Source organism: Aricia agestis, chromosome 2, assembly GCF_905147365.1.
Source record: "Aricia agestis chromosome 2, ilAriAges1.1, whole genome shotgun sequence".
Taxonomy (NCBI): Eukaryota; Metazoa; Arthropoda; class Insecta; order Lepidoptera; family Lycaenidae; genus Aricia; species Aricia agestis.
In genome coordinates this window covers 11,201,855-11,215,576 of record NC_056407.1, presented here as the reverse complement: position 1 = coordinate 11,215,576, position 13,722 = coordinate 11,201,855, and the positions used below count along the sequence as shown (strand labels likewise).

Genomic DNA, 13,722 nt, shown 5'->3' with positions numbered 1-13,722 from the left:
AGCAGGTATTCTAGTGAACAATTAATAAATTACCTATACAATTTCGCGCAAACTGAATTGTGTCAGCCGTACGTCCCAACTCCCACATCGTATTGTTCTATCGTGAGATCGAGACGACGCCTTTATTGTTAAAAGTGGCGAAAAAATATGCGCAAACACTGATTTTTAAAAGATAGCGTCCTGCTACAAGGCCGAGATATATCTTAAAGGTGGGATTTAGCCTTTAGCCTATATTTCCTTCCAATGCAAAATTAGTAATTTTTTTTCTCTTAATCCAAGTGGCGTTGGAACGAGACAGATGGAAGACCTTGGGGGAGGCCTTTGCCCAGCAGTGGGATAGTATAGGCTCATAAAAAAAATATCCAAGTTGATTCAAGCTAATTGAAATTTGGTTGAATCAACTTGGATTTTTAATTAATTAAATATTAAATTTCAATTAGCTTAAGGACTTCCTGGGACAGGACATAGAATAGTTTTTATTTTTTAACCTGTAGAAGTGTACAGTTCCAACGAATTATACAGCAACTAGGGCTCGTATAAATAGTCAGTACTTAAGGCTGGTATTAAATAGTCAGTACTCAAGATGCATCTCGGTCTCAAGACACGGTTCAGGCTCTGTGATTGGTTGGCTGTCAAAATTTGGACCAATCACAGAGCCGAACCGCGTCTTGAGACCAGGTCGCATCTTAAGTACTGACTATTTATACCAGCCTAAGAGTTAAGATGCAACCCGGTCTCAAGACGCGGTTCGGCTATGTGATTGGTCCAAATTTTAATAGCCAACCAATCACAGAGCCTGAACCGTGTCTTGAGACCGAGATGCATCTTGAGTACTGGCTATTTAAACGGGCCTAGGTGGCAGACAACGCATTATTAACCCATCAAGCCCCATAAGATCACCGGTGAGCGAGACACAATAGAATAACAATAGATTTCCAAGAATCCACGATCGAAGGATTAAATAAAAGTTACAAGAAGTAATTACTAATTACTATAACAATATTTACTATCAGAGAAGTTGATTCCTAGGCAGATGGGGGACCTACGTAGTTTGTTTGCGTTACGTCAAACCCAGCCGACAGGTCACAATTAACATTGACTTGTATGATCCGACCAAATAACGTTGATCTGTCAACTGCCTAGGAATCAATTTCCATGATGGTACTTATCTATCCCATTTTTGTTCTGATAATATTATTAGAAAACATATTTTAACCATGCACATTGCAATTTACAATTCTTCTTCTTTACAGAGGTACAATTCCTTTTTAAAACTCCCAGAAAAAAAGGAAGAAGTTTTTATTATCTAATATGTAAAGATAGAGAATTTAGATTTATTATTTTTGAAATAGAAATCTAAATTCCCTATCTTTTTCTTAAAAAAATATTTTAGGAAAATTTATTTTGAAATATAATATAAATATTTTTACAAAACAATAATATCACAAATCATAATATCATAATGAATATGTGGATTTGTTGTCACTGCTGGCAGCTGCTTTTACCTGGCTGATTTTCACAAAGCACTTATTCTAATTACCTGTGAATACACTATAACAATACGACACAGAAAGTACTTTCTTTGTGAACTAAACTTGCCTAATTATTATTTCATAATGGATAAATAAACTTACTGAGAGATTGTGTTCATTATAGGAAGACTGTCTTAATTAAAGTCTAATCATTATTTTTATTCTTACACTTAAAATATTTAATTTCTGAAAATATGGAGAGTAAAAGTGCTTTTGAATTACATTCGATCCGAACTCCAGTTCATACGACAAAAAAAAAGGCAATGTACCAAAACTGAATTTAGTAATTTTGTGAACTGTAAGCTTTCATATAAATAGTTCTAAGTCTATTTCAGACTGTCTTTTTGCAGGTTCAGATGTGACATATTATTGCAAAAACAATTTAAGATTTTGTTAAGAAATAAGGTGTACACAGTACAATACTCTATCTGTCCTAATGTTGTGTATCTAAGTCAGGAGCGTAACTACCGCTGTATCAATTATATGAGGCCTCTGGGTCAAAGAGAATGTGAATTTTTTTTAATATTTTTTAATATTTGCCCTTCCTAGGGGGCTTCCAAGCAAATTTGTATATGGGGCCCCTCCGAGACACATTACACTTCTAAGTATTAACCCTTAACCACCTGTCATATGTGTCACAGACCCCACTGATATTATTTTTGTTAATATTTTGCGCCGGAGTGTTGTATCGACTCGTTGGCTTTTGTACCTTTTTCTTGCGCCCCTAGCTATCGCCCAATGGCTCGACGAGGTTAGGCATGTATGCATTTATCTTATAAAGACTTGCGGGGGTCTGAGAGACCCATGTTAGGTGGTTACGTAAGTTTTTTCGATTGTAATTTTTTTATTGTTTTGGAAATAATGGCTCCTAATTAAGTTCTTATTGAGCGTTGGTTGGACCAAGGCCTGACAAATGATGAAAACATACCGAACGATGAATGCAGCGATGTGGAGCCGGTCAAAATTAATCATATTCTATTGGAAGATAGTTCATAGTGGAGCGTCTGATTCCGAATGCGAAGAGCCAACTGCAGTGCAAAGAAGCTATACATCACAAAGTTATATTCCTTTGGAAAGTGACCAAGAGTTTTCAATTGAGGATGATGTACCAATTAGCGAAAATTCGATCTAGACCTAGGAAGAATAATTATTTAGCCAAAGATCACTTTAATTGGCCATCTGCCCTGCCTGAAATTGCATTCTAGTGAACTTATCTGTGCAGCTCTATAGACAAAAGGTTGAAAGCAGTTACATGTTTATGGAGAAACTGGCTAAACAGTTTACGAGATCGCTTAGGGCACATTGTGAAAGCAATGTGAAACTGTAACGTGAAATGAAGAATCCTTCAGATTATCTTGACCCTCCAGCAGATATCCCATGCTGCAGCACTGATGAAGAGTGATTGGCAATTCGTAAAAACTGTTCCACTTAAGAGTTAAGAGTAATAAAAAAACATAAAACACAACATGTGTTTTGAATGCTAAGCTCCTATTTGCCTCGAATGCTCAGACAAGATCTGTCTTCACGGCCATAAAAAGCTCTAAGTTTGGAGCCTGCAATTTTTTAGAATTAGAAACTATAATGAGTTTTTTTTTTTTTAAAGTTACTTGTTAATTTAATTATATAAAAAAACGTAAGAATAATTTCCTATCAATTTAATAATTTTTTTTAGAAATTATTTTCTGAAAGTGTTAGTGAGTAAGCCAAAAACACGAGATTGTACCAAATATGCTGTATTATTTGAAAAATGTTGTTGATATTGAAGTTTTTATTTTTTAAACAAAGAGTTAAATAGTGCCTAAATATAATTTTTTTTTATTAATATTTGCCTCCCCCTTTTAATTTATAGTTATCGTATGTTTTATAGCCGGGGTCCCACAGACGTATGGCAGGTGGTTGTGTGACAATTATATGTGCTAGGTGGTTAAGGGATAAGTATTATTCTAAGTGTTATCACTTAGATCAAGACAGATATGTAAGTTGCTTTAATACCTCGATCATGTGGAAAAAGCAGACACAATGCTATTCAATTTAATTATTGTGGTTGCCGGTGACCACTTGAGAGTTGGGGCTTGAGGCATTAATAATATAATATTTTTAATTTTAGGCTCTAGTAGCACTTTATTGTTACTTAGCCTGTCACAGATGAAGCAATTTTTTTACCATTCTCAATTTCCTATCGTTAAAAAGTTGCTCTAATCTTATCTTATATCTTTAAACGAGCAATTCTTGTATATTATATATAATTGGAATCTCGGAATCAACTCCAACGGTTTTCATGAAATTTAGTTTTATAGGGGGTTTCGGGGGCGATAAATCGATCAAGCTAAAAATAATTTTTAGTAAATATAATTTTATCTGTGTTTTATCGAATACTAAGCAAAGCTTGGTCAAATAGCTAGTATAATATTAAAAGAGTATCAGTATCATACATTGCTGTAGTCACCACAATCATAATAATATAAAAATATTATAATAGTGGACAAAGGCGGAATTCAGAGTGGCTGTCACTGTGAATTCGGCTCCATATCCATGGTTTGTTGTACATAAAACTATCATACATGGTTTGTTGTACATAAAACTGCATCCTGACTTACCACCATTTTGAGGAAGGAAGTAGTTTTTTTAGTTTTAAATTTTTAAAATTTTGTTTCTATTTTGTTAACTAGGTCAATATATTTGACTAACAAAAAAAAAAAACAAAAAATATCTGCATGAGATTTTGTTAAAATGATTTTCTTAAGCTAACTGTTATAATGTTTAATAAATAATATCCAATGGCCATAAAATCCAGAGAACAAGTCAATAGAATAATTGATTTATTGCTATAAATCTGTTAACATTTTCATGTTTAAGTTTCTTCTGTACATATTCGTGTCTGTGAAAGTTAAACAGCAAGTGAACTCACCACATTGTTATAATTGAAGGCTGCTGCCCCTGGAGCGTAGTATTCTCTATTCAATTTGTCACCCATTACGATGATTTTCTAATCACAGACATCCGTATGAAAAAACCACACAAAAACGTCATTTTACAAACACAATAACAATTTAAAAGCCAATTTAGTGCTTTATCGTAAGATGCACAAAAAATTCATTAGCTACAGCAACCGTTGATATTGGGAGCGTCCGATTTACATTAGCCCAATACCCACACCAACAGAACACACTTGTTTGAAAGTTCATGATAAAAATTAATAAACTAAGTAAAAAGGCAAACAATTTATTAAAACAGAACGGGTAAGTATGATTTATTTCACCATAAAACTAAAAGTTTTCTCTGGGACACTAATTTCACGAAAAGAATTACTGAGAACACAGCATCTGTCGACTGTCAAATGCATTTCAATTTTCACCTTGACAGTCAGTCAGTGTTGCCAACTTTTTTTTTACTAACCCACCAAATTCAGCAGCGTAAACCACCAGAAACCGCTAAAACCTAAATGGCATGGGCGTAGCGAGGGGGGGGGGGCAGCTGCCCCCCCCTGGATCATGTTGATGTCCCTACTAAGTATATTTTCTAGTACTTTTATCTATAAAAATTTAAAATTAAGAACGAAATTTTGCCATTTGTTTGCAATACAATATTTTTACAACTAAAAATTTTTTATTCTTTATAAACACCTAGCTTATGAAAAATCTGATTCCCTGGCCCAGAACTGAACCTGGGTGATTTGCCCCCCCCCTGGCACCAGAACTTGGGTAATTTGCCCCCCCCCCCCCCCCTGGCCCAGAACCTGGGTACGCCCATGCTAAATGGCCTCTCAAACCACCAGAATTCCACTTAATAACGTAAAGACAACAACAACCTATCTGAATATAATTTGAAAATAATATAACAATAACGTCATTATTATTATGAAATAATTATTTTTGTTACTACAAAAAGGAAAACTTTAGTTACCTATGTACTATCAGAGAAGTTGATTCCTATGCAAATCGGGGACCTAAGTGTTTGGTTGCGTTACGTCAAACCATCGTCAAACCCAGCTGACAAATCACAATTAACATTGAATTGACATATTCGACCAAATAACGTTGGTCTGTCGACTACGAACTCATACGAATCAACTTCCACAATGGTACCTATGTTTAAGTAGGTACTTAACTAAAGAGTAAAGATGAACGTTTATAGAGGAATCATTGTCATTTACTTGTTCAGTTTGTGAAGAATACATTTCTTTAATTCTAATTTTTGTAATTCGGTATTTGGTATTATGTTGTTATTACAGCATTTGCCTTCGCGTCCTAAGTGCTAACCTTGCACGAAAGAAAGGCGATCAAACTTCATCCGGTTTCTCTGTTAAGTCTTGACAACATTCATCATGCTAAATAATCGCTCCATATCAGCGTTAGAATGGGGCAAAACGAATAAAGATAATAATAATATAATTAAGTTTCCAGTGTGCGTCTTCAAGGGTTAGAAACATAATTAAAAAAACTAGTGGTTTAACGTCGAAGCTACCACTAACTTAAAAAATCGAATCCACTAAGAAATCCAGTAGCCACTAAAACCAAATTTTTCCCGCCGAAAGGTACGTCTAAACCACCAGATCTAGTGGAAATTCCACTAAGTTGGCAACACTGCAGTCAGTGTTGCCAACCCAATCATAGAGCTAAGCTAGAAAAAAACTGTAAATATCAAATTGAAAAACAGTAAATCTACAGTTTTACATTTAATGAATTTTTATTATTTAATTATGGTAATAAATTTATTATATTTCAGGAAGCCGGGAATAAAAAACCAGAAAAATCATGAAATACCGACTTTATGTTGGTAAAACAGACATCGATCGAACGAGCGATCGATGTCGGTGGGGCTTATTCTATTTTACTTTTAGACGTCCTAATTAGGATCCTAAAAAAGACAAATTAGAAGCTTCTGATTCTGATTGCACCAATCAAAAGCCTGTATTCTTCTGATTTAGTACGCTAATAATTAGGATCCTAACTGTTTCATTTATATTAATAAGTTTAATACAATAAAATAGATAACTCTGGCTAGCTCATAAAAACTGTAGATTTGGAGGCCTAAACTGAAAACGGAGAGGATTTCCGAAAAACTGTAGATCTACAGCTAAAACTGAGGGGTTGGCTATGGGTTGGCTACACTGTTGACATTTAACACAATTCACACAATCTTCAATCAACGAAGCGTTCATAACTAGTCCCAGTATAATGACCAAAGCGATCTGACGTCTTTGTAGCCAATCAAATCTCGGAAAATCAACAATCATGTATACTGGTTCAATAAAGGAACACATCCCATTTTTTTATCGTTCGGATACTCGTAGGCAGTCTTTCTATACCTATATGATTAATTTCCTCCTTGATCATAGATTTTTGCTGAGAGATTGGATCCAAATCCAATAGAATTCTACGGTCATAGAAATAGTGTTGCCAGTTATTGAATTTAAAAAAAAGAGAGGGGGACAGGGGGGGGCAGCTAGCCCCCCCTGGATCATGTTGACGTCCCTACTAAGTATAATAACTAGTACTTTTATCTATAAAAATCAAAAATTAAGAAAACGAATTTTTGCCATTTGTTTGCATGATACAATATTTTTACAACTACAAATTTAACATTTTTTATTCTTTATAAACACCTAGCTTATAAAAAAAGTCTGATTTGCTTTAGCCCTCTCCATTGGCTATTGAAACCACATAGTCTCTCGTCTGCGATCTCGCTAATGATCATAAAAAAGGCCCAGTAACAGATCTTTGTTCAATAAATAACAAAGTTTATAAACCATTTGAAAATATATATATTTTAATATTACAATACTAATAGTACAAAGTAATGGAATGTAATACAAAACATTTTATGTTAGCTCTGGTGTAGAATAAATATTCAAATATTGGCCTATGCCTTCATCACCCATTCTCTCCTTGATCATACGAAGTGATATAGCAAAAACTTCCTGTGCTATGTCTGTATCCCGTGCTAGGGCTGATTCTTCACAATAAAAGCAGTTATTGAAGTACAAGCCCGTCACATCCTCTAGCTCTGAGGCGGTTGCTACATAAACTGTTGTTGCTGCTGCTTGTTGCTGAAAAGGAAAAATATTATAAAATTAATTGCAAAGTAAAGCCACGGAGAACCAATTGTTAGTCCTCGAACCCTCAGTTTGATCGGTCAACCGATGAAGAACTACGATATTCAAGCCCCAAGAGGGGGGGACTGGGGTTTGGGTCTATGTGTATGTGTAATGTGTCGAGCTAGCGACCGGTCGTGCTCCGCGTTACACACGCAGCAAAAGTAATTAATATTTTTGCTAATCGCGCGGCACATTACCGCTGCACGTGACCATGGCGCTCGTGGCCAACGAGTTGCTGGCGTTTATCCAGCACGCCATAGATACTATGGACGAGGTCAGCATCATGCAGATCTGCAAGTCAAGGAGTTGAAGGAGTTCAACAGTGAGGAGATTTGCAAGGGGAAGCAGCTGCTGTATGAGACGCTCGGCCAGAGCGCGAACATGCCGTCGCGACGAAGAGACGGAACGGAAAGGAGTGTGCAGGATATCATCTGCCTGCTGAAGCAGACGGATCCTGATGAGGTGCCGGCTTTTGTGGCTAAACAGCTGCACAAGCTGCCACCCGTCACGCTGGACCACGTCGACGTCGTCAGCCTGCTGAAGGACATCAGGTTCCTGAAGGAGGAGCTGGCCGGAGTTCGGGGTAGATTGCAGGTATCAGTCTAAGATCAGTGATTTACGTATTGAATTATCGCAGTTAAAAGCGGTAATTCAATATGTAGGTCACTTGATGCCGCATACGTCACCCGTCGTAGAGGCGGGCAGGCGAGCACGTTTAGCCCGTCAGCATTATGCTGCCGCCCCCGCCCGCGTTCCCCTCCCGGTTGCGCCGACGCCGAGTCCCCAGGTGACTCAGCAAAACTACGCGACTGTTGCTGGTCGCCCCGCACTTCCCCCGCGGGCGAAAACAAATGGGGAGAATGTGATTCGTAAGGCTCCGGAGAGTCGCAAGACTAAGGAGAGCCGCTGCAAGGCTACGAAGAGCCGCAAGGTCTTCTCGACCTGGCAAGGACGAGAGTAGGGGGTACGATGAGGAGGGCTTCACACTGGTGGAGAGAAGGAAGAAGAAGCCCGCCACCCGCAACCATCGCGGCACCGCGCCCTATGCTGCGCTGCGTCTGCGGAGCGAGGTCCCCGCGACGCCCCTGTACATATCCCGCCCGCACTGGTCCATGGATGTCGAAGACGTCGTAGACTACATCCAGAAGAAGACGACACTGCACCTGAGGGTCGAGCGCCTGCAGTCTCGCCACAAAATTAACTTTAGTTCCTTTGTGGTGAGAGAACCGACGAATCTTCTTTCGATCTTTGAGGCGCCGGAGTTCTGGCCGATGTGGCCTACTGGAAGTTCCGCAGTAGATTTCAGAACGAAGCGCGTCATGTAGCCGTCAACACGTGACAAAGTGTAGTTTTTAAGTATAAAATAATAATATGAATGTTAGTCCTTAAGGTATTTATTATAATATGAAATTGTATGTTAGTCTGTAAGGTATTTGTAATATGGGCCTAGATGCCTGAAATAAAATATGGTAAAATAAAAATAAAATAAATAAAAATAAAATAAGTAGAGGACTTCATAATATTTTTAAGGCTATTAATTTTTTTCGAGGTCTTTTGAAATACTATAAAAGACCATTTCAGTAAATTCATACCAGAAATATTAACTCAGGAAACTGTCCTACTATCACAATGGAAACTATAATTATATTTTAGCCTGATTCTTACCAGTGATTTTGTAAATGGACGTACTAAAAGGAAGGCAAGGTGGTATAGCCACCAGTTTTTCATAAGATTACTATAGACCATGTTCCCTGGATGTAAGGAGTTAACTGCAATACCCTTGTGCCGCCATTTGTCACTTAGAATCTGGAATAATTATACATATATAATATTATTTAGGTATAGGTTATAGATTTAGTTAATTTTCATATTTATGAAATTTATTTTTTATAAATATGAAAATCAAGCGCTACTGCTAGTAGAAATGGTTTTGATTTACTTTTCATTATAATGAATTAATTGATAGTCAAAAGTTCATACAAACCTTTGCAGTTATAACATTATATAACTTAGAATTATTGTATGACATCATGGAACTGTACTGTTCTTTCGAGTACATTAGGTTCTGCTTTACAAATACATTTTTCAGGCTAGCCATCCTGGAAAAAAACAAGTATCCTATTAGAAAACTGTGTATTACTATTTGTTCTATTTCAAAAACTTATGTTAATTAAAGTTTGTGTTAAATTTTATGCAAATAAGTCCAAACTGTAACACTTCACCTGTGGGATTCAGATGACACAAATATTACTCGTGAACCCCTTTTTAATAACGGTTCCAGAAGTAAGGCAAGGTACATGTGTGACAGATGATTGACCTGAAAAGTTCTGTCTAGATTATCCACTGTCTCTTCATAAGGTAGTCCAAACACACCAGCATTTAATATCAACATATCCAAGTGACTGAAATATGTTAAATAAAATCAAAATAATTGCTGCTAAACTGCCAAAATAACATCAAGAATTATATTTGTTACAGTAATATACATACTCAGAAAAAACCGTTCTAACAGCTAGGGCACACTTTTTTACACTTTGCAGGGATGATAGGTCTAAATGAATTGATTTTAAGCTCTCTTCTGAAGCATTTGTCTCTATAATAATTTGTTCTATTGCTTGTTGAGTTGCTTCTAAGTTGCGATTAGCAAATAATACATTACAGCCATGTCTGGCTAGAGACTTTGCAGTTTCAAAACCAATTCCCGCATTGCTGCCAGTTATCAATGCATATTTCCCTGACAAATCTACTCCATGTAAAACCTGAAATAATAATGGAAAAGTATCAGTTAATTAAGTTACTTGGTACTGATAAGTTTTATATTATTCATAAGTTTTATACCAATGCTTTAAGAAACCTATGCATTACATTACAATATGAAAATATAATGAAGCCTTTACATAATACATTTATGCAGGAGGCCTAAAAGTCACTGCTAGTTGATATAATACCTGATAAGCTGTAGTGGATCCATCAAATCTTTGGCGAAAATCATTTGCATGTTTCTTTTCTTCTTTTGAAAACGCTAATCTTGGGTCTATGTATGTTTTATTCCCGGTTTCATTGTGTACATAAAGAGTTTTTCCGTTTTCATCCACAGATTTTGACCAGCCAAACGGCAAATCTTTGGGTATAACTTTTTTACGTCCTGTTTGAGGATGAGTCCATTGAATTTTATTATTACATGTACTGAAAGTTAATAGAAGTGAATCATAATTTAAATAATATACTTATAATGTTTGGTTTAAGGTAAAAAAGTATACCAGAATACATACTTAACAAAATATACGTTCCCATCTTCGGTAGATTTCTCTGCCCATCCTGAGGGAAGCTCGTCTTCACTGTCAGAATCTATGTTATGCATGTTAAAAGGCTTTGGTTAAAAGGATATAAAAGCTTCAATATTATTACACTAAACTCATTATTTAGACATTATTTTTTAAAGATTTGATTTAAATACACATTATTTTTTCCATTTTTCTTGTAGCTAATCTTGAAACATCGAATACTACTTCTTCTTCTTCTTTTATTTATGGCAAACAATCGCTTTTTAGCAACATTCTGCCAGTGTCAAGTATGGATCGAATACTACACAACGAATACTATACTCACAAGGAGATACTACAGCACAGATTACTAGTACCTATATTATATTGTACTCACAGATTAGGTACTAGTTTAAATTTGGTTCGACAAGACAATAGACAAGGCTTTAAATTTTAATTTGTCATTTGTCAATGTCAGTCAATGTGCGCTGCTGGCAGGCTGGTAAAGGAGAACTGTCAAAAATGACGTTTTTGTATGATAGAAGCGTTAGTTTCTTTTTCCGCCACGTTCATAAACATTTAAAAACAGCCTTGTCGAACTTCTACGTCTACCCGTAGTGATGGTTTATGGTAGTGATTATAATATTCTCCTTTTTTTTAATGTTTGACAGTTCTCCTTTATCAGCTCCCGTCAATGTCACCCACGTTCATCAAGGTGGTTTTTTCGCTTTGGATTTCCACAGAGAACTGAATAAAATAAACACAACACAATTTATGAAAAATAATAATTTAATAGTTCATCTATTCAATGGTAGATGGCGCTAATCATAAATTACTAGGTTAAATTACTTATCAACAAATGGCGCCGCAAGGTACGGCACAACTTTGTTTTAGCTTCGTGGTGGGCACAACGGCTGCAATGACGGACTGTAAAATTGACTTATCCCTAACTTCCAACCTATCCATTATCCAGCCAACAAGTGAATTTTACCTTCAAACTTAGTTCAGGTTGGATAGTGGAAATATTTAAGTACTTGAGTCTCTCAACAAAACTATCGACTTATCTATCTATCTATCTATATATTATCTAATATGTGTAATAAAGGGTGGTAAAAATGATCTTTGCAGAGACAGAGATACTTCCACATGATTCATAATATTGGTAAGGATTTAAGGTCCGGGAAAGGACATCACGGTAGTAGATAAGTAGTAGGTACAATTTACTTTATAAAAAAAGCTTCATACTCATATAAATCGGTTGATTTTATAGTAGGTATGTATAGTGCTGTAGGCAGTGCAGGTTTTAGAACTACCACCCACCCTGGACGAGTTTATTATCATCAGCATCTAGGGTGCTGGACTGCTGGTAGTGTTATAAAGGGCACCCCTTTTCTCTGCCTTCGGCGCCCCTTTTTATCGGGCGCCCTGGGCGGTCGCCAACAGGCTACAGCTGTCGCCGTTTCGTCGTTCGTTCGTCGTTTGAACGAGATTTAGCAAGTAGTTTTTTCTATACGTCATAAATGGTAAACCTTAAACCAACAAAAAAATATATTCATCTAACCTATGCGTGTGGGGTGGGGTATCTATGGATAGGTCTTCAAAAATCATATTGAAGCTTCTAATATAATTTTTTTCTAATCTGAATAGTTTGCGAGAGAGACTCTTGCAAAGTGGTAAAATGTGTGTCGCCCCCCTCTAACTTCTAAAGTAGGGGGGTCTAAGTTCTAAAAAAAATATATGATGTACATTACCTACTACGAGTATAAAAACTACCAACGAAAATTGGTTTGAACGAGATCTAGCAAGTAGTTTTTTTACGTTATAAATGGTATATTTACATTAAATAAACTTTCATTAAATCAACTGAAATATAAAAAAACCGGCCAAGTGCGAGTTGGACCCGCCCATGAAGGGTTCCGCAGCAGCAATTAGGTTTATTTTTATGAAATTAAAAAGTTTTTGATTTATTTTTATATTTCAGTTGATTTAATGAAAGTTTAGTAATGACGTAAAAAAAACTACTTGCTAGATCTTTTAACGTTGTTAGTGGCGTGGCGTTAGTGAGTCCCAGTGAGTCGGAACTGTGAAGCTGCTGCACGGGATCCAGTGAGTCGGTTAGCTGCCGACTGCCGTGCGGGGCCGATGCTACGTGCTGACCAGGAGAGATGTGCTCTGCTTGCTGACCGGTCGGTGTAGTGAGAAAGCCCGATGATGCCGATGCGGAGTCGCCCAGGCCGCGGTACATTGCGGCTAGTGGACGATGTACCCGATGAGGCGATGCTGGCTGGCGCGGTGCGGAGGGGCGGGGAGTGATGATGATGAAGGAGGCGTGTACAGTCGGGGGTCACCAATGTGGGATTAAGATGTGGTGGCTACAAAGGAAGATCTTCCGACCGACCGAGGTGTTATGCTCGGTCAGGCCGAAGCCCACATGAATCATGATACATTTCAGCTGTCGTACCTATACAGGGTGTAACTAAAATAAGTGATAATACATTAGGGTGTGAACATGTTCCTTGTAGAGAGTTTTTTGTTACACACTGTATATACCGACACACTTAGAAAACTTCGACTAGCGCGATGCAGGAATGTTAGGCGAATTGTGGGTATCGCCACAATCTCATTCAAACTAATTTGTGTGTGTGTAAAAATGTGTGCACCAATTACCAAGTTCGAGTTTTTGATTTATTAATGATCGATACAAGATCAAAACATGAATAAATTTAAAAATTTGATAAAAAAGTTGATTACCAAGTCGATAGTCTTCTCTTCATTAGGTATGGCTCGGTACGTTTGTGACGTCGGTTTTATCAATTTGTTTCGTAATGGA

At 36.9% G+C, this 13,722-nt stretch overlaps 2 protein-coding genes across 2 annotated transcripts in view; both read right to left on the bottom strand.

Moving 5' to 3' along the window:
* The window catches only part of LOC121739953 (actin cytoskeleton-regulatory complex protein pan1), an 84,377-nt gene extending 79,523 nt beyond the window's left edge, over nucleotides 1–4,854 (bottom strand). The window contains exon 1 of the mRNA XM_042132590.1: nucleotides 4,441–4,854. Coding sequence (XP_041988524.1) covers nucleotides 4,441–4,506 — 66 coding nt within the window. The 5' untranslated portion in view covers nucleotides 4,507–4,854. The remainder of the gene's footprint in view (nucleotides 1–4,440) is intronic.
* A 2,418-nt stretch (nucleotides 4,855–7,272) lies between these two features.
* On the bottom strand, nucleotides 7,273–11,132 carry LOC121739954 (WW domain-containing oxidoreductase-like). The gene is made up of 7 exons (XM_042132591.1): nucleotides 10,902–11,132; nucleotides 10,578–10,815; nucleotides 10,120–10,388; nucleotides 9,852–10,031; nucleotides 9,614–9,728; nucleotides 9,295–9,435; nucleotides 7,273–7,581 (listed from the first exon to the last, which is right to left on the bottom strand). Exons 1-7 carry the CDS (start codon nucleotides 10,988–10,990, stop codon nucleotides 7,354–7,356), a joined length of 1,260 nt encoding a protein of 419 aa, XP_041988525.1. The 5' UTR covers nucleotides 10,991–11,132; the 3' UTR covers nucleotides 7,273–7,353.
* Nucleotides 11,133–13,722: the final 2,590 nt, after the last annotated feature.

Coding starts and splice junctions, on each gene's coding strand:
- LOC121739954 (XM_042132591.1), bottom strand. CDS start 10,990: ATGCATAACATAGATTCTGACAGTGAAGACGAGCTTCCCTCAGGATGG. Junction 10,816..10,901: donor GGGAACGTATATTTTGTTAA/GTATGTATTCTG, acceptor ATTAACTTTCAG/TACATGTAATAATAAAATTC. Junction 9,729..9,851: donor GTGTCATCTGAATCCCACAG/GTGAAGTGTTAC, acceptor GTTTTTTTCCAG/GATGGCTAGCCTGAAAAATG.